The sequence below is a fragment of the Nerophis ophidion genome, unplaced genomic scaffold (genome assembly GCF_033978795.1).
Source record: "Nerophis ophidion isolate RoL-2023_Sa unplaced genomic scaffold, RoL_Noph_v1.0 HiC_scaffold_30, whole genome shotgun sequence".
Lineage (NCBI taxonomy): Eukaryota > Metazoa > Chordata > Actinopteri > Syngnathiformes > Syngnathidae > Nerophis > Nerophis ophidion.
Window position 1 is genome coordinate 710,161 of NW_026906952.1, and position 20,185 is coordinate 730,345.

The window sequence follows — 20,185 nt, forward strand, 5'->3', positions numbered from 1 at the left end:
TGAAAATTTGAAATGGACAATTTTACTTTTATTTTCATAATAAGTAAATAGTATATAATAAAATATTTTTACCGGTGGCGGAAAGCTGGTTGTACTTATTCCTCTCGCGAGATTTGGAAAAGAGCTGCTTACTTGTTTCTCTCGCGAGATCTGACAACACTGCGCGCGAACCAAACACGGCAAGATGGCGTCTGACGGTGAAGACGTTTTTGCAGTCGTCACAGTTCAGTGTTCTTAATCTGTGCCTCCATGTACACATATATGTCCTTTATTAGACTCTAGTAAACAGAGTAAACATCGTTAATAACTGTTTGCATCCGGTTATATTAGTCTGAGCGCACTTTGATGCTTCTCGAGCTAGCTTAGCCTGCTAGTTAGCTTAGCTTGTTAGCTGCTAACAAAGAGAGGCGGAAGTGATCAAAACACATCACTAAGTAGAGATCAAGTGTGAGTGTAAAGTGTTGTGATTGTGTGAAAATGTGCCAAAGAACCACAGCAGAGTACGAGGAGGAACTTTGTCCAACAAAAGAGGAGAAGGAGCGACAACATGAAAAACATCAAGTAGTGTTACACAGAACAGGTTTGTTTACTTCTTACTCTCACATCTTTACTAACTTTATATTTATTATTAACACTATTCCTAAATAGATTGTCTGTAGGAAGATTAATTGTTATGTGAGGATGATGCACTAATTGTTTTATCCATCCATCCATCCATTTTCTACCGCTTATTCCCTTTTGGGGTCGTGGGGGGCGCAGGCGCCTATCTCAGCTACAATCGGGCGGAAGGCGGTGTACACCCTGGACAAGTCGCCACCTCATCGCAGGGCCAACACAGATAGACAAACAACATTCACATTCACACACTAGGGACCATTTAGTGTTGCCAATCAACCTATCCCCAGGTGCATGTTTTTGGAAGTGGGAGGAAGCCGGAGTACCCGGAGGGAACCCACGCATTCACGGGGAGAACATGCAAACTCCACACAGAAAGATCCCAAGCCTGGATTTGAACCCAGGACTGCAGGAACTTGGTATTGTGAGGCAGACGCACTAACCCCTCTGCCACCGTGAATTGTTTTATGTTCTTCATAAAAACGAGACAGTGTCAGACACACAATATTTATGAGAGGTTGATGTTTGTAACAATGTGTATCAACAAGTTCACACAAAACTCACACAGTCACCAGGGGAATATTCCAGAGAGCAGGTTAAGTGCAAAGTCCTGAGTATGTAAAGCTCGAGAGTTTACCTCCAAAAATAAGAGAGGTAAGACAAAGTCAGAGTCAGTTACCATGGTGACTGACGCTGTAAACCTAGCCTGATAGCTGGCAGGTTTGACAAGTTATATATGTGTGTCAAAGCATACTGACCTGTTATTTCCTTCATGTCGGTGCACCCTCCCTGAGATCGGTAGGTTGTGAGTTCAAACCCCAACCCAGTCATACCAAATACTATAAAAATGGGACCCATTACTTCTCTGCCTTGCACTCAGCATCAAGGGTTGTAATTGGGGTTTAATCACCATAAAAGTTATTCCCGGGCATGGCCACCGCTGCTGCTCACTGCTCCCCTCACCTCCCAGGGTGTGATCAAGGGTGATGGGCTAAATGCAGGGAATAATCTCCCCACACCTAGTGTGTGTATGACAATCATTGGTACTTTGACTTTTTAACGTGGCAGTGATTGTCAAAAAAACAAAGCCTGATCTAAAGATGACATCTTGATCTCATACCATCTCAAACCAATTGACTGTTCATTATTAAGTGAAATGTTTTATAGTCGCTTAAATTTGTCTTTAACCAAGCAACACTGTTTTATTCAGTTACTCAACTAATCGGAAAATTTCCAGTAGAACACTTGATTAATAAAATTTTCAATAGCCACAGCCCTATATTTCATGTACAATTTAATATTCAGCATGTAGGAGTTAAAATGCGTTTTGTTTGTGTCCTGTAGACATCCATCAGCTGATTGAACACCAAGAAGAATGTCTCCCTCATCTGCAGGGGGACAGTTTCACTGTAAAGTATCCACAGCCCTCACATTTTAAAGGGAACAAGGAGTATCCACAGCCCTCTTATTTCAAAGAGGAAGAGGGGGGAGAGTGTCCTGTAGGGCAGGAGGAGGCTGATGTCAGCAAGTTTCCACTGACTGTTGTCTCTGTGAAGACTGAAGAGCATGAAGACAAACCACCTGAGTCCTCACAGCTTCATCACAGTCCAAGTAAGCACAACATCCACATATCATCTAATACAATGTTTGTGACACATGTTCATCCGGGGGACACATTTATCACTAAAGATGGAGATATATTTGCTTTTTAACACCACCATTTAAAAATGATTGCTCATCAATCATCAACAGTGTAATTGCTGGGGTGTAACCATGTGACCTAGAGGCCGTCCTCCTTACCTCACGTGGTCAAATGAAGGCAAACATTCAATATGGCTACTGTTTATTTACCTTTAGCAGCACATATGTCAGCATATTTCAAAGGTTTAGTGGTGAAGATAAGAGATGTACACCAAGTACCATTTTTTTAGTACTGGTTCCTAATTATGTTGTCCATGAGGACCGTGAAGATTCTGGACTAACGGCACAACTATTTGTATTTTTAATTCCAGCTGACTGACGTAACTATGATACATTTTCACACTGAGTTCAGCTGCCGCTGCTACACATTACAATCAGCTTTGAATGATGACAAATAAGGAAGCAACCAAAGTTTGATGTGTGTGTTATTGAGAAGAAGATGACATAACTGCATTTCACCTTGCACTGCACACATAGTTGACTTCTTTAAATTTTCCTGAAGGAACTCTCCTGAAGGAATCAATGAAGTACTATCTATCTATCTATTTAAGACTTCAAATAAACAGCTGCTGATAAAAGACTTCCCTGCTTTAAAATGTTACAGAACATCATGTTGGAGGTGTTCAAACTCTTGTGCTAATAGAAATGCTATTTAAAATGCCTTTTTTCCGGGTTTTTATTTCCACAAATGACATGTAGTACCGACAAGAGTACTGATAAATACTGGTATCGATAAGGAATATTTATTAGGGTATCATATCCATGAATCTATAAATTTACATCCCTACTGAAAATACAAGCCAGATATCTTAAAAAAATAAAATCATTTTTTATTTGGATTTAGTTACTACTCCGGTGTCCAGCAATGTCTCAACACCGTTGAGAGATGAATTAATGTAGTTTATTTTTACTAATTAGCTATGTTTTGTTGATGTTAAACATCAGAATCAGACACATTTTTATTAACCCCCGAGGGGAAATTAAAATGTTCAGCAGAATCCCATTCAAGGTCAGACAAACATTCTAGGGAGACAGAACAGGATCGCTGACGGGTCTGCCAACTTGCGGCGCCCCTTGCAAAAACGGTGAGATACATACAGGTAAAAAAGTGGGGGCAATGAGAGAGAAAAAAAAAAATCGGTCCAAGCCTGGGCCCCTGGAGAGGGGGTCCAGACTGAGGCCAAGGGAAGAAAACAACTCATTGCCATAGCACACATTCCTCTTTCATGTGTGTAAGAGGGAAACATCAAAGAGGACAAAGGACATTAAAAGAGCAGAGCTGATGCAACCAGCCACTTCTACATACATACATGAATAAAAAGTAAAAGAAACATATACACTGTGGTGGCTTTTGCGGTGTCCCACGCCATCGTCTGCTGGGGTGAAGGGAGCTTGGCCAGAGACGGGAGCAGACCCAACAAAGCAACCAAGAGAGCCGACTCCACTCTTGGCCGCCAAACCAAGTCTCGGCCAGTGTCCAGTCCGCATGGATGAGTGAGGATATGTCCAAAGAGACCGAGGTGTCCGATACCTGCTCATTCAGCCAAGACACTGTGAAGCTTTTCCGTCCCGGCGCTCAGTGCTAGCTCCGCAGTCCTGTCTCTTCATCTGCATCTCCTCCAGTCTCTCCAAACGGACTCTGGTGTGGCAGAGACCCAGCAGCTGGTCTCCATGGCCAAAAGGCTCTCGGGAGGCAGATCCAGAAGTTCACAAAAAAGCACCGCAGAAGTCACGAAAGTGCCACCCCTTGTCACACAGTCCAAAAAGGTCCGGACCAAAAGGCAAAAAAAATAAAAATAATAATACACATATATATATATATATATGTATATATATATATATAACATGAAAATAAGAGGGAAACACAAAAGGATGACACAAGAGCACAGAGTTCCTGCCAACAGCAGCCACTACAGGGTCACCATCTTGGGGGGAAAAAAAAAAAATTGCAGCATACCAGCTACAACAACACACAAATCATAAAAGTTTCCTAAAGGAAAAGGTTCATATTTAAATAAGTAGAGTAAATAAATCATAAACAGGATTTTACAGTTTAAATGCAAATGTTGATGCTCCTCTTAGACACTGTTCTTTGTTCTCTTTCGGGTGTACAAGCAGCTGTCTTGTTTGTATGTAAGTGTTTTACAGCTGTGTTTATTTTTTTCATGAGTTTTTGTATTGCTTCGCTGATGTACCGTATGGTTTTGACATCTTGAAAGTCAATGTGGGGACTGATGAGATCCTCAGAGACAGAACAGCGGCAAACAGCTTCCCGCCAAGAAAAAGAAGAGGGCCAAGAAAAAAGTGTCGGCCGACAAGTCCGCCGCCAAGGGCAAGAAGAGCGACGCCCAAGCAGGACGCTCCTCGTCCAGCCCCAAGAAGTCCAGAGCGGGGAGCAAGTCCAAGGCCATCGTCATGGACTCCAGCACAGACGACGAGAAGCATGACGAGGAAGAGAAGTTGACGGCGAGGGACAAGTGGTCGGAAAAAGAGGGAGAGTCGTTGGAAAAAGAGTTGAAAACTTACCTGCAGGACTAAGTGTGCACTTGGATCTTCAATCCGCCAAACTCTTCCCACATGGGAGGAGTGTGGGAAAGACTAATTGGCATCACTCGCCGTATCCTGGATGCATTGCTCCTTAAGGAGGGAGGCTCTCACCTTTCTCATGAGGTGCTCACCACTCTCATGGCTGAGGTCATGGCAATTATAAACGCAAGACCTCTCATTCCAGTTTCAACTGACCCAGAGATGCCAGCAATACTAACACCTGCAACCTTGCTGACACTGAAGAGAGACGTCATATCTGCACCGCCAGGAGACTTCAACGTGAAAGACATCCACTCACAACAATGGCGGAAAGTCCAATCTCTCTCTGATAGATTCTGGAAGCGATGGAAACAAGAATACCTGTCAACCATACAAACTAGGAGAAGAGACTCGGCTGAACGCCGCTGTGCTACCTCCAGCACGAGCCCCCCCTTCCACAAGCGGATGCCAGACGCTCTCTCTACGGTCTAAAACTACCTCTAGGGGTGAGTGGGGGTAGGAACTGAAAGAGGTAGACAGGGTGGGAGGAAAAGTCACAGGTGGAGGGGTTTCAGAGGGGACTCTGCCACCACCATTGCCCCAATAATCACACATATAATAAACTTCTCAATCAAACAAGGCCAGTTACCCAAGGATTTCAAGATAGCAAGAGTAACCCCCCTTTATAAAAAAAGGAAGCAAATTAGAACCTGGTAACTACCGACCTGTTTCTATGCTCAGTTCCATTTTGAAAGTAATGGAAAAAATAGTTTATGAACAGGTTGATGGATACCTTGCTACTAATAAACTAATGTACAAATTCCAATCCGGCTTCAGAACTAAGCACTCCACTGCCACATGCCTTCTCTAACTGAGGTGGACGCGGGCAAATACTGCGGCATGGTCATGCTGGACATTCAGAAGGCCTTTGACACCGTTAACCACGCTATACTGTTGGATAAGCTCCGAGCAATCGGATTCGATGAAACCTCATCAAGCTGGATGCAATCTTACTTGGAGGGGAAGAAACAGGTGGTAGAGGTGCCCCTCCCCTCTCAGTAAGCTGTGGAGTCCCCCAAGGCAGTATACTAGGACCTTTACTGTTCCTAATATACGTAAATGACATGCCATCAGCATGCCACTGTGAATTGTTCCTGTTTGTGGATGACTCGGCCCTGCTGGTATCCGGCAAGGACAAGTCACAGGTGGAACAAATCCTCAGTGCTGAACTACTTAATATTTGCACCTGGCTCTCTGACAACAAGCTATCCATACACTTAGGTAAAACGGAATCCATCCTATATGGGTCCCATATCAACCTTAAAGGGGAACATTATCACCAGACCTATGTAAGCATCAATATATACCTTGATGTTGCAGAAAAAAGACCATATATTTTTTTAACCGATTTCCGAACTCTAAATGGGTGAATTTTGGCGAATTAAACGCCTCTCTGTTTATCGCTCTCGGAGTGATGACGTCAGAACGTGACGTCACCTAGGTAGAGAACAGCATTTTTCTCCACCACATTACAAACACAAGTCAAATCAGCTCTGTTATTTTCCGTTTTTTCGACTGTTTTCCGGTACCTTGGAGACATCATGCCTCGTCGGTGTGTTGTCGGAGGGTGTAACAACACGATCAGGGAATGATTCTAGTTGATTTATGTAGAATGTGCATCGATTAGCACGGCATGCTAATCGATGCTAACATGCTATTTAGGCTAGCTGTGTATACATATTGCAGCATTACGCCTCATTTGTAGCTATATTTACATCCAGCCTTTCCCTCCACCCACATTTAATGTCAAAAAAACACATCCCAATCGACGGATTTAAGTTGCTCCAGTGTCAAGAAATGCGAAAGTCCCTCGTTTGGTTTTTACCGGCGATGCTACGACAGAGATGGCAAGAATGTGTGGATATCATGCGACACTCAAAGCAGATGCATTCCCAACGATAAAGTCAACGAAATCACAAAGGTGAGTTTTGTTGATGTTGTTGACTTATGTGCTAATCAAACATATGCTAACATGCTATTTAGGCTAGCTGTATGTACATTTGAAACCATATTTACATCCAGCGTTTCCTTCCACCCACATTTAATGCAAAACAAACACTTACCAATCGACGGATTTAAGTTGCTCCAGTGTCACAAGATGCGAAAGTCCTGATCGTTTGGTCCGCACATTTTACCGGCGATGCTAACGCAGACATGGCCGAATAGCGTCAATAGCTATTCGCTCAATAGCTGCAGTTTCTTCTTCAATTTCATTTACGCTATCTGCCTCCATACTCCTACCATCCATTTTAATACATGCATAATCTGTTTAATCGCTAAAGCCGCTGAAATCCGAGGCTGAATCCGGGCTAATGTCGCTATATCTTGCTATGGTAACCGCCATGTTGTTTGTATTGGCATCGCTATCTGACGTCACAGGAAAATGAACAGTGGCTTCGCACATAACGAAAATCAATCACATTAAAGCTTTTTTTTAGGTATATTCCGGGACGGGTAAAATTCTGAAAAAAACTTCGAAAAATAAAATAAGCCACTGGGAACTGATTTTTAGTGGTTTTAACCCTTTTTAAATTGTGATAATGTTCCCCTTTAAGAAAGTCATTGATTTCACTATAAAAGTGGGTGACATTGTTATCACCTGGAAAGATGAGATCACCTACCTACGTTCCATTCTAGAAGCTAATCTTTCCTGCGATAAAATGGCAACCAAGGTAATCAAAAAGGTCAACCAAAGAACGAGATTCCTCTACAGAATCTCCTCTCTGGTCAACAAAAGCACCTTGAATATTCTAGCGGGAACTCTCATTTAACCTTTTTTCGATTACGCTTGCTCCTCCTGGTACTCCAGCACCTCCAAAACCCTCAAATCTAGACTCCAAACATCCCAGAATAAGCTAGTCCGGTTACTTTTAGACCTCCACGCCAGATCACACCTCACTCCAACCCACTTCTCCAAAGTGGGCTGGCTCAGGGTGGAGGACAGAGTAAAACAACTTGCACTGAGCCTAGTCTATAAAATCCGCTACACCTCCCTGAAACCGAAGTACATGTCCAACTACTTCCTGACCGCCATAACCACAACACCAGGGGGAGCTCCACAAACCACGTTAAACCCAGATTCCGATCTAACAAAGGTCTTAACTCATTCTCTTTCTATGCCACATCAATGTGGAATGCACTCCCAACAGGTATAAAAGTAAATGCATCTCTATCCTCCTTCAAAACCGCTCTAAAACAACACCTCCAGGCAACTTCAACCCTTTACTAATACCCTCCTCCATTTACATCCCATCTCCCCGGATTATAAATAACCTAATGTAAATAATCAAATGTACTTCTAATGTATATACTTGTTCTTATGCTATCTGAACTCACTATGTTCTCTGCTGGATGTACATATCCTACTGTAAGACCTACACTGTTTCAATGTCCATTTCTCTGTTGATGCAATTGTTGATGACTGAAGTACTGATATCAACCAAAGTTCCTCATCCCACCCCCAGATTGTAAATAATGTAAATAATTCAATGTATATACTATGATGATTAACCTGTGTGATGACTGTATTATGCTGATAGTATATATTTGTACCATAATTTGATTAACGTGGACCCCGACTTAAACAAGTTGAAAAACTTATTGGGGTGTTACCATTTAGTGGTCAATTGTACGGAATATGTACTGAACTGTGCAATCTACTAATAAAAGTATCAATCAATCAAATTCAGAAAATAAAGACTTATACTGTGATTGAAAACAAATGTCTTTAAGGAGTGTAAGATTGTCATTTATGTCCCCTGTGGACGACTGAGGGAGTGCCTGCTCTAAAAAAAATTCTTAATCCCCACTATGTTCTGGGGACTAAGAGGGCTGACGTCACGAGTGCAGTACCCGTGACTACCAGACCAGCCGGAGGAGTCAATAGTAGAAAAACCAAAAGGATTACCAGGCGTGTATGGTGAGTCCTGGACAAGTTGAAAGTGGCTGTGTCCGTGAAGGGGTGATGGTGGAGTTAGCGTGTCTCTGTCGCTAGGCGATGCCCTTCGCCGCGGCTTCCGCCTCTGCCGACGCATGCGAGGGGGTGGGGTGAGACGGGGCGTTGCCGGACCTAGTGGAGTCAAGCGGGACTTGGAGACCTCCAAGCCCCAAGATCATCACATACGGCGCGCCGCGGAATGTCCCAGCCTGCATCGCTTGGGCTAACCTCCACGTTATCCTGTCGAATTCTTCGACTTCCGCTGCGAGAGAAGCTTCATTAGCTCGGACTTTACTGTGACGTCTTGCTGGTATCGTGGTGAAAAGTTATTCTCTCGTGGGTGCAGTGGAGGATGGAACACAGCGTGAGGGTAAGGATAATGATTTATTATACACTACAAAAACAATTTTTGAACAAAAAACACTTGCTCAAGGCACTGAAAACAAAACAGACAGAACTAACGTGGAAGCTAAAAGGAACAAAAAGCGCTAGTATATAAACTACGGACAAGCAAACAATATAGCATGGAAGCTAATCGTATAACAAAAAGTCTTTTACCACAATCGGGAAATGTGACGTCATCTGTTGCGTGTAGCAAACTAAACTCCGAGAACAAAAGGCAAACAAAGACAGGCATATATGGGGCAGAAATAATCAGAGGCAGCTGCACGTGATCAAAAACAACAAACAGGTGACACTAAATGCGTAACTAGGCAACCGAAACAAACCAGGAAGTACCACCAGAAACTAAAGACGTCAAATACAGAACAGGCTGTGATAACAAAACAGAACAATGACATGGTCCAAGACGTGGACAATGACACCTAAATGGATTCATCTGCTTTGTAACTTTATTGGAACGTCCTGGATTGGTTGTTTGCTGTCTGCCAAGCTGTATAACCTCAACACATATAGTGAGGGCAGAACAACACTCAATAAACGTTTGGGAACTGAGGAAACTAATTGTTGAAGCTTTGAAAGTGGAATTTTTTACCATTATTGCTTGATGTACAGCTTCAGTTGTTCAACAGTCTTGTCGTATTTTACGCTTCATAATGTGCCACACATTTTTGATGGGAGACATGTCTGGACTGCGGGCGGGCCAGGAAAGTACCCGCACTCTTTTACTACGAAGCCACGCTGTTGTAACACATGGCTTGGCATTGTTTTGCTGAAATAAGCAGAGACGTCCATGTTAACGTTGCTTGGTTGACAACATATGTTGCTCCAAAACCTGAATGGACCATTCAGCATTAATGGTGCCTTCACAGATGTGTAAGTTACCCATGCCTTGGGCACAAATACACCCTCATACCATCACACATGCTGGCTTTTGAACTCTGCGCCTAGAACAATCCGGATGGTTATTTTCCTATTTGTTCCGGAGGACACCATATCCACAGTTTCCAAATATAATTTGAAATATGGACTCGTCAGACCACAGAACACTTTTCCACTTTGCATCAATCCATCTTAGATGAGCTCGGGCCCAGCCAAGCCGGCGGCGTTCCTGTGTGTTGATAAATGGTTTTCGCTTTGCATAGTAGAGTTTTAACTTGCACATACAGATGTAGCGACCAACTGTAGTTACTGACAGTGGTTTTATGAAGCGTTCCTGAGCCCGTGTGGTGTTATCCTTTACACACTGACGTCAGTTTTTGATGCAGTACCACCTGAGGGATCAAAGGTCCGTAATATCATCGCTTACGTGCAGTGATTTCTCCAGATTCTCTGAACCTTTTGACGATTTTACGGACCGTAGATGGTAAAATCCCTAAATTCCTTTCAATAGCTTGTTGAGAAATGTTGTTCTGAAACTGTTCAACAATTTGCTTACAAATTGGTGACCCTCACCCCATCCTTGTTTGTGAATTACTTAGCATGTCATGGAAGCTGCTTTTATACCCAATCATGGCACCCACCTGTTCCCAATTAGCCTGCACACCTGTGGGATGTTCCAAATAAGTGTTTGATGAGCATTCCTCAACTTTATCAGTATCCATTACCACCTTTCCCAACTTCTTTGTTACGTGTTGCTGGCATCAAATTCCAAAGTTAATGATTATTTGCAACAAAAAAAAATGTTTATCAGTTTGAACATCAAATATGTTGTCTTTGTAGCATATTCAACTGAATATGGCTTGAAAATAATTTGCAAATCATTGTATTCCGTTTATATTTACATCTAACACAATTTCCCAACTCATATGGAGACAGGGTTTGTAGAATTAGCTTTCATCATCTTAGAGGTGAGAAAACAGTTCAGTATGTCAATATAGCAGCATAAGCTAGTTACTTCTGTGATCAACGCGCCGCTAAAAGTAGGTCCTTAATATTAGCGCTTATAATAACAGTATCATTAATACTTGGTTAATATTCAGGTCACAAAATGTATAATGAGTATTGTTGGCAGTTTTTGGATGTTTTTTGGGAGGACTTTGTGGGTCTAACAGAGGAGCTCCCATTGACTCCAATGTTAGCTGATTTTTGTTCACGTTTAATTACTAATTAAAATTCATAACAGTTTGAAACAAATGTCTTACATAAGGATTGTGAATGATAGGTAACATTTTTTAAAAAGTGCAGTTTCCTTTGAATTTGTCAGATAAGTAAACAGTTCTTCAAATTAAATATGTAAAACAATTGAGGTTGTTTATAGATATTATCCACTATGAAGTTACAGTCAAACGAAGCACACAAGGGAAAGTAAATAAATAAATGGGTTGTACTTGTATAGCGCTTTTCTACCTTCAAGGTACTCAAAGCGCTTTGACTCTACTTCCACATTTACCCATTCACACACACATTCACACACTGATGGAGGGAGCTGCCATGCAAGGCGCCAACCAGCAACCATCAGGAGCAAGGGTGAAGTGTCTTGCTCAGGACACAACGGACGTGACGAGGTTGGTTCTAGGTGGGATTTGAACCAGTGACCCTCGGGTTGCGCACGGCCACTCTTCCACTGCGCCACGCCGTCCCTAAAAGTACATTCATATACACATGAAGTACACACACGTGTAAGAATCATGTTAACCACCAAAATATTGTCTCGTTCTCCTAAAGCCAATATCGAGTATCCTTTGGTGAGCTGACCGTATCGTCACACCCTTAGTTGAAAGCACACCATCCCCATGACATGACACTTCCACATGATGTAGAACAGTAGTCCCACATTTTAAACATACACACACATCTGAAGAATATTAAAATTAAATATATTTGGTGGGCCAAACAAAATGACTCGACGAACCAATGTTTGGTATGGGCGATATGACCTCAAATCTATATCCTAATAACAATATGTCACAATATATAATTTGATATATGATTGAGAATAGAATAATTTCAAAACTAGGTACACAAGCTCCTAATTTGGCAGCTGACATATGCAGTAACATATTGTTCGTTTCTAATTGTATTATTTTGTCAAAACAGTTATTAATAATGTACTTGTTTATTTACTGTTAATATCTGGTTACTTTTTTTGAGAAAATAATACTGGAAATGTAATATTTTACTGCATATTTCAGCAACTAAATTAGGAGCCTGTGTAGCCTGTTTTAAAATGGTTCTATCAGTAATTCTAAATGAAATACTGTATCGCAAAATCAATTTTAAACCATATCGGTCATCCATAGTAAAAACTCCTGTCGTCCTGGTTTTTGTTTCTTTTCCTGTGAATAATGTTGTAAAGAGCAGCGTGTTTGTGCGTCACTGAGATTTCAAGACAGTTCATACGATAACTTGTTTTTCCTAAGTGCATGTAAAAGTACTGAATGCATTGTGTGACTGAGCAGAGATGCTGTGTTTGTCTTGCAGACGTCTGTGAAGAACATCTTCACCCTGAGCAACAGAAGTGGAGCTTCAGGATGCGGACAGAGGAGCCACAGCCCTCCCACATTAAGAAGGAAGAGGAATACCCACTGATACTCCATTTTAAAAAGGAAGAGGAGGACCCACTGACACCCCATTTTAAAAAGGAAGTGGTGGATCCACTGAGCCCTCACATTAAGGAGGAAGAGGAGGAACACAGCATCAGTCAGCCTAAATGGTTGGTGGAGTTCCCAGTGACTGGTGTCCCTGTGAAGAGTGAAGATGATGAGGTGAAAGGTGAAAGTGAGGAGAGGGGAGGGGGGGAGCCTCCAAGCAGCAGCTCAACACAACACATGACAACAGAAGCTGATGGAGACCACTGTGGAGGATCACAAGCAGACAAGCTCTTAGCTCCACTATCAGATAGTGAGGACACAACGTCACACTCTCCTGACACTGATGATGAAGACTCTAAAGATGATAAGACATGTCACACTGACAACACTCACTTCACATGTTCTCTCTGTCACAAAACTTTTAAATACCGTCGTAGTCTGAAAAGACACATGAGAACACACACTGGAGAAAAACCTTTTTCTTGCTCAGAATGTGGTAAAGGTTTTACACGAAGTCAACATTTGAAAGTACACATGAGAACACACACTAGTGAAAAACCTTTTTCCTGTTCAATCTGTGGTAAAGGTTTTACTGAAAGTAAGAATTTGGACAGACACAAAAGAACACACACTGGTGAAAAACCTTTTTCATGTTCAATCTGTGGTAAAAATTTTACTCGAAGGCAACATTTGAAAACCCACATGACAATACACACTGGAGAACACACTTTTTCCTGCTCAGAATGTGGTAAAAGTTTTGTAAGAAATCAAAGTTTAAAAGAACACATGAGAATACACACTGGAGTGGAATTTTTTTCCTGTTTAGAATGTGGTAAAAGTTTTGTAAGAAATCACAATGTAAAAGTACACATGAGAACACACACTGGAGAAAAAGCGTTTTCATGTTCAATATGCGCTAAAGATTTTACTCGAAGGGACGATTTAAAAAATCACATGAGAATACACAATGGAGAAAAACCTTTTACCTGCTCAGAATGTGGTAAAAGTTTTGTAATAAATAAAAATTTAAAATTACACATGAGAACACACACTGGAGAAAAGCCTTTTTCATGTTCAATCTGTAGTAAAGGTTTTGCACAAAGTAACCATTTGAAAGTGCACATGAGAACACACACTGGTGAAAAACCTTATGTATGTTCGATATGTGGTAAAGGTTTTACACAAAGACGTAATATGAAAGTACACATGAGAACACACACTGGAGAAAAACCTTTTTCATGTTCAATTTGCGGTAAAGATTTTACTCGAAGGGACCATTTAAAAAAACACATGAGAATACACACTGGAGCAAAAACTTTTTCAGCTAAAAATGTGGTAAATGTGTTGTAATAAATTGTAGTTTAAAAATCCACACGAGAAGACACCCAGGAGAGAAAGTGTTGAGTTGCAGTGTGTGTGGTGAAAGATTGTCTTCTAAGTAGCAGTGTAAGAAACACAAGTGTGCTGGTGAGAACAGCAGCAGCAAATGAAACTGCAGGATTTGAAATAAACTGTCCAGACTTTCATTTTGACTTTCTAACAACATCAGCACATATAACATGTGTGACGTTGTTGTTTGTCTAACAATCTGTTTAATATGATCTTTACATTTATAGATTAGAGCAGGGGTGTGCATTATGTCGATCGCGATCGACTGGTCGATCTCGGAGGGTGTGTCAGTCGATCTCAAGCCAGGCATTAAAAAATGTACATAAAAATGAGCAATCATCAATCATACCAAGACTTCACTTTCGTCAGTTGTTAGACATTCTCGGCACCCGTGGATCTTGTGAGATGACGCTGGCTGCTGCGAGCTCATATTCAAGAAAAAAATCACTAACAAGGCGGACGCAGAGAAACACATTTTATTTCTAGAGACTCCGTACCTACTGTCAAAACTCTAAAGACCGACTGCACAGTTCCTGTCTTCACCATAAAAGACCTGTTTCATCCTGCCTGAGCTAACAAAATAAGAGTCTCAGAAAGCTAGCGTGCACAAGCTAGCAAGCTACGGAGTTTGATGCCAATGTATTTCTCCCCCGCCCTCAGCGACCGCTTTCTCACTTGCTTGCCCACCCGCACACTCACCTGCTGCCAGACATTAAAGGGCCACACACACATATGCTACTCTCATAACAAAGTGTTTAAAAACGAGTATGCAAGTTGGACAAATGAGATGCCAAATCCAACCACTTTCATGTGGTATTGGACAGAAAGGAGGACTTTTTTTTTCCTCCATTTGAAAATGCGGACGTTATCAGCACCACTGTCTAATTCCAATCAATGCAAGTCATCAGAATCAGGTAATACACCAATTTATATTCTTGTCTTCATGAAAGAAAGGAATCTATGTGTGTTAAACATGCTTGTATTATCATTAAACACATTTAACTTGTTAACAAAAATGTCTCTTTCAGAAATAAATAAATATAAATTATAAATAGGAATGAGGTAGATCTCCTCGACTTGGTCAATTGAAAAGTAGCTCGCCTGCAGAAAAAGTGTGAGCGCCCCTGGATTAGAGACTTCAGATTAGCGATTTTATTTCAGTCAAGTACATGAGTTAATATACACATTTGTGTACTTTAAAATGAACACAACAGTTTGACTGAAAAGGTGAGAATAAACAGTACATAAAATATGTTACATACAATAAACATTTTATGTGTAGATATATTTATATTTCACTTTTATACTTATTCATAATTGTGTTTTATATGTTTTTATTAAATAATGAAGTGTTACATATTTTATTTTCTAATTGTAGATGATTCCATAGATGAACTCCTTTATATGATGTACATATTTGTTTTACATGTGTTCATACCTTTGCTTTTGAGTACACATAAATCCCTCTTAGTTCATATTTACTGCTTCACATCTGAAACATCTTCTGGACCACTTCTGGAAGCATATAATTATTTACTTTATACATCATCTGAACAGTTGTCTTTTATATAAGATCATTTACTTTTAAAATGTGTGACTTAATCATTTGTTGGGTCTCTATAATCCATTCTATGACTTATCTTTATTACTCTCTTTTGTAATATGATGATTGTTTTGTGATTGTTTTATATGTATGTCCCCAGACTTTTATGCAATAAACAATGTATGTTTCAACTGAAGTTGGCTACAATAAATGTAGTTAATATTTGTGAGTATTTATTTTATTCTATTTAGTATTGCACACAATTTCTGAAATGTTTTCTTTGTATGATTTATATGTAGTTTCCAGCTTAGTTCTTAAGTTATATTCCAAAAATGTTATTACCTTTCCTTTTTTTATTTCGATGTTATCCATCATAATTTGCGTTTGACATTTTTATAATATCCAAAAAGGACATATTTAGTTTTATTGACGTTTAGTGACAGTTTATTGATGTGCAGCCATCTTTTTATGGTCAGGTTCTCTCTGGATAAAATAAGATGAGAGTTAAATCAAGCAGTGAAAAATGGAAGGTTTCTGTATACATAATTATATATAATTACACTAAGTAGTGACAAAGACCACTTTCATCCAGTTCATTTGCGCAAATAAAAAGAGTAAAGTGTAATATTCTAAACCGTAGAGGAATATTAATATCAGCAATCACTATTCCAACATTGTGAAGCTGAGCTATCTTGATGGAGGAAAGATGAGCAGCAAAAGCAATCAGGGGAAACATTTCAAATGTACTTCTAGAAATGTCAATGAAGTGAAAAAAAGAGTAAAGTGTGACAATCGAAGACTTCAGACGGACAGAGGAGTGAAAACATGTATTAAATAATGTGATGTGTTTGATAAAACAATGGCTGCTGAGCTGTGAATGTGATGTATGAATTACAAAGTGAGGGAATATATCCCACAACCACTACGCTGTTTTCTTCTCTGCTGACTTTCTTGATAAATCTGCCAACTTTGAAGAACTACCCAATTATTTCCAGTTTGAATCCAACTTATTTTTAATCCCTTTTGATCTCTCCCGTGACATTCTTCTTCTCTCCTCCAGCCGCCATTGCAATGGATGATGTAAAGCAGGCCATGTGGTCTTCTAGGACAGCCAATAGCTGCGTTCCTTACTGAGGAGTTGCCAACACTGATGGACCTCCACTTATATAGCCAAGAGAAAACTGACATTGTCTTTCAACTAAACTGGTCCTGAAGGCACCTTGCTTGATCAACATCTACTTTCATATAGGCATGTACCTTGGTGTAAAGCAGGCCATGTGGTCTTCTAGGACAGCCAATAGCTGCGTTCCTTACTGAGGAGTTGCCAACACTGATGGACCTCCACTTATATAGCCAAGAGAAAACTGACATTGTCTTTCAACTAAACTGGTCCTGAAGGCACCTTGCTTGATCAACATCTACTTTCATATAGGCATGTACCTTGGTGTAAAGCAGGCCATGTGGTCTTCTAGGACAGCCAATAGCTGCGTTCCTTACTGAGGAGTTGCCAACACTGATGGACCTCCACTTATATAGCCAAGAGAAAACTGACATTGTCTTTCAACTAAACTGGTCCTGAAGGCACCTTGCTTGATCAACATCTACTTTCATATAGGCATGTACCTTGGTGTAAAGCAGGCCATGTGGTCTTCTAGGACAGCCAATAGCTGCGTTCCTTACTGAGGAGTTGCCAACACTGATGGACCTCCACTTATATAGCCAAGAGAAAACTGACATTGTCTTTCAACTAAACTGGTCCTGAAGGCACCTTGCTTGATCAACATCTACTTTGATATAGGCATGTACCTTGGTGTAAAGCAGGCCATGTGGTCTTCTAGGACAGCCAATAGCTGCGTTCCTTACTGAGGAGTTGCCAACACTGATGGACCTCCACTTATATAGCCAAGAGAAAACTGACATTGTCTTTCAACTAAACTGGTCCTGAAGGCACCTTGCTTGATCAACATCTACTTTCATATAGGCATGTACCTTGGTGTAAAGCAGGCCATGTGGTCTTCTAGGACAGCCAATAGCTGCGTTCCTTACTGAGGAGTTGCCAACACTGATGGACCTCCACTTATATAGCCAAGAGAAAACTGACATTGTCTTTCAACTAAACTGGTCCTGAAGGCACCTTGCTTGATCAACATCTACTTTCATATAGGCATGTACCTTGGTGTAAAGCAGGCCATGTGGTCTTCTAGGACAGCCAATAGCTGCGTTCCTTACTGAGGAGTTGCCAACACTGATGGACCTCCACTTATATAGCCAAGAGAAAACTGACATTGTCTTTCAACTAAACTGGTCCTGAAGGCACCTTGCTTGATCAACATCTACTTTCATATAGGCATGTACCTTGGTGTAAAGCAGGCCATGTGGTCTTCTAGGACAGCCAATAGCTGCGTTCCTTACTGAGGAGTTGCCAACACTGATGGACCTCCACTTATATAGCCAAGAGAAAACTGACATTGTCTTTCAACTAAACTGGTCCTGAAGGCACCTTGCTTGATCAACATCTACTTTCATATAGGCATGTACCTTGGTGTAAAGCAGGCCATGTGGTCTTCTAGGACAGCCAATAGCTGCGTTCCTTACTGAGGAGTTGCCAACACTGATGGACCTCCACTTATATAGCCAAGAGAAAACTGACATTGTCTTTCAACTAAACTGGTCCTGAAGGCACCTTGCTTGATCAACATCTACTTTGATATAGGCATGTACCTTGGTGTAAAGCAGGCCATGTGGTCTTCTAGGACAGCCAATAGCTGCGTTCCTTACTGAGGAGTTGCCAACACTGATGGACCTCCACTTATATAGCCAAGAGAAAACTGACATTGTCTTTCAACTAAACTGGTCCTGAAGGCACCTTGCTTGATCAACATCTACTTTCATATAGGCATGTACCTTGGTGTAAAGCAGGCCATGTGGTCTTCTAGGACAGCCAATAGCTGCGTTCCTTACTGAGGAGTTGCCAACACTGATGGACCTCCACTTATATAGCCAAGAGAAAACTGACATTGTCTTTCAACTAAACTGGTCCTGAAGGCACCTTGCTTGATCAACATCTACTTTCATATAGGCATGTACCTTGGTGTAAAGCAGGCCATGTGGTCTTCTAGGACAGCCAATAGCTGCGTTCCTTACTGAGGAGTTGCCAACACTGATGGACCTCCACTTATATAGCCAAGAGAAAACTGACATTGTCTTTCAACTAAACTGGTCCTGAAGGCACCTTGCTTGATCAACATCTACTTTCATATAGGCATGTACCTTGGTGTAAAGCAGGCCATGTGGTCTTCTAGGACAGCCAATAGCTGCGTTCCTTACTGAGGAGTTGCCAACACTGATGGACCTCCACTTATATAGCCAAGAGAAAACTGACATTGTCTTTCAACTAAACTGGTCCTGAAGGCACCTTGCTTGATCAACATCTACTTTCATATAGGCATGTACCTTGGTGTAAAGCAGGCCATGTGGTCTTCTAGGACAGCCAATAGCTGCGTTCCTTACTGAGGAGTTGCCAACACTGATGGACCTCCACTTATATAGCCAAGAGAAAACTGACATTGTCTTTCAACTAAACTGGTCCTGAAGGCACCTTGCTTGATCAACATCTACTTTCATATAGGCATGTACCTTGGTGTAAAGCAGGCCATGTGGTCTTCTAGGACAGCCAATAGCTGCGTTCCTTACTGAGGAGTTGCCAACACTGATGGACCTCCACTTATATAGCCAAGAGAAAACTGACATTGTCTTTCAACTAAACTGGTCCTGAAGGCACCTTGCTTGATCAACATCTACTTTCATATAGGCATGTACCTTGGTGTAAAGCAGGCCATGTGGTCTTCTAGGACAGCCAATAGCTGCGTTCCTTACTGAGGAGTTGCCAACACTGATGGACCTCCACTTATATAGCCAAGAGAAAACTGACATTGTCTTTCAACTAAACTGGTCCTGAAGGCACCTTGCTTGATCAACATCTACTTTCATATAGGCATGTACCTTGGTGTAAAGCAGGCCATGTGGTCTTCTAGGACAGCCAATAGCTGCGTTCCTTACTGAGGAGTTGCCAACACTGATGGACCTCCACTTATATAGCCAAGAGAAAACTGACATTGTCTTTCAACTAAACTGGTCCTGAAGGCACCTTGCTTGATCAACATCTACTTTGATATAGGCATGTACCTTGGTGTAAAGCAGGCCATGTGCTCTTCTAGGACAGCCAATAGCTGCGTTCCTTACTGAGGAGTTGCCAACACTGATGGACCTCCACTTATATAGCCAAGAGAAAACTGACATTGTCTTTCAACTAAACTGGTCCTGAAGGCACCTTGCTTGATCAACATCTACTTTCATATAGGCATGTACCTTGGTGTAAAGCAGGCCATGTGGTCTTCTAGGACAGCCAATAGCTGCGTTCCTTACTGAGGAGTTGCCAACACTGATGGACCTCCACTTATATAGCCAAGAGAAAACTGACAT

At 41.3% G+C, this 20,185-nt stretch overlaps 1 protein-coding gene across 1 annotated transcript; it reads left to right on the top strand.

Annotated features, from left to right (window-relative positions):
- Window positions 1-185: 185 nt before the first annotated feature.
- LOC133546466 (gastrula zinc finger protein XlCGF57.1-like) lies at window positions 186-15,928 on the top strand. Its single transcript, XM_061892230.1, has 3 exons — window positions 186-580; window positions 1,960-2,226; window positions 12,662-15,928. The coding sequence occupies exons 1-3, from the start codon at window positions 478-480 to the stop codon at window positions 14,119-14,121; spliced, it is 1,830 nt and encodes a 609-aa protein (XP_061748214.1). The 5' UTR covers window positions 186-477; the 3' UTR covers window positions 14,122-15,928.
- The last annotated feature ends 4,257 nt before the right edge of the window (window positions 15,929-20,185 follow it).

Bases quoted from the DNA above. Each gene is read 5' to 3' on its own strand.
- LOC133546466 (XM_061892230.1), top strand. From the start codon at position 478: ATGTGCCAAAGAACCACAGCAGAGTACGAGGAGGAACTTTGTCCAACA. The intron at 581-1,959 runs GTTTGTTTACTT...TGTGTCCTGTAG, and splicing joins AGTAGTGTTACACAGAACAG to ACATCCATCAGCTGATTGAA. The intron at 2,227-12,661 runs GTAAGCACAACA...TTTGTCTTGCAG, and splicing joins ACAGCTTCATCACAGTCCAA to ACGTCTGTGAAGAACATCTT.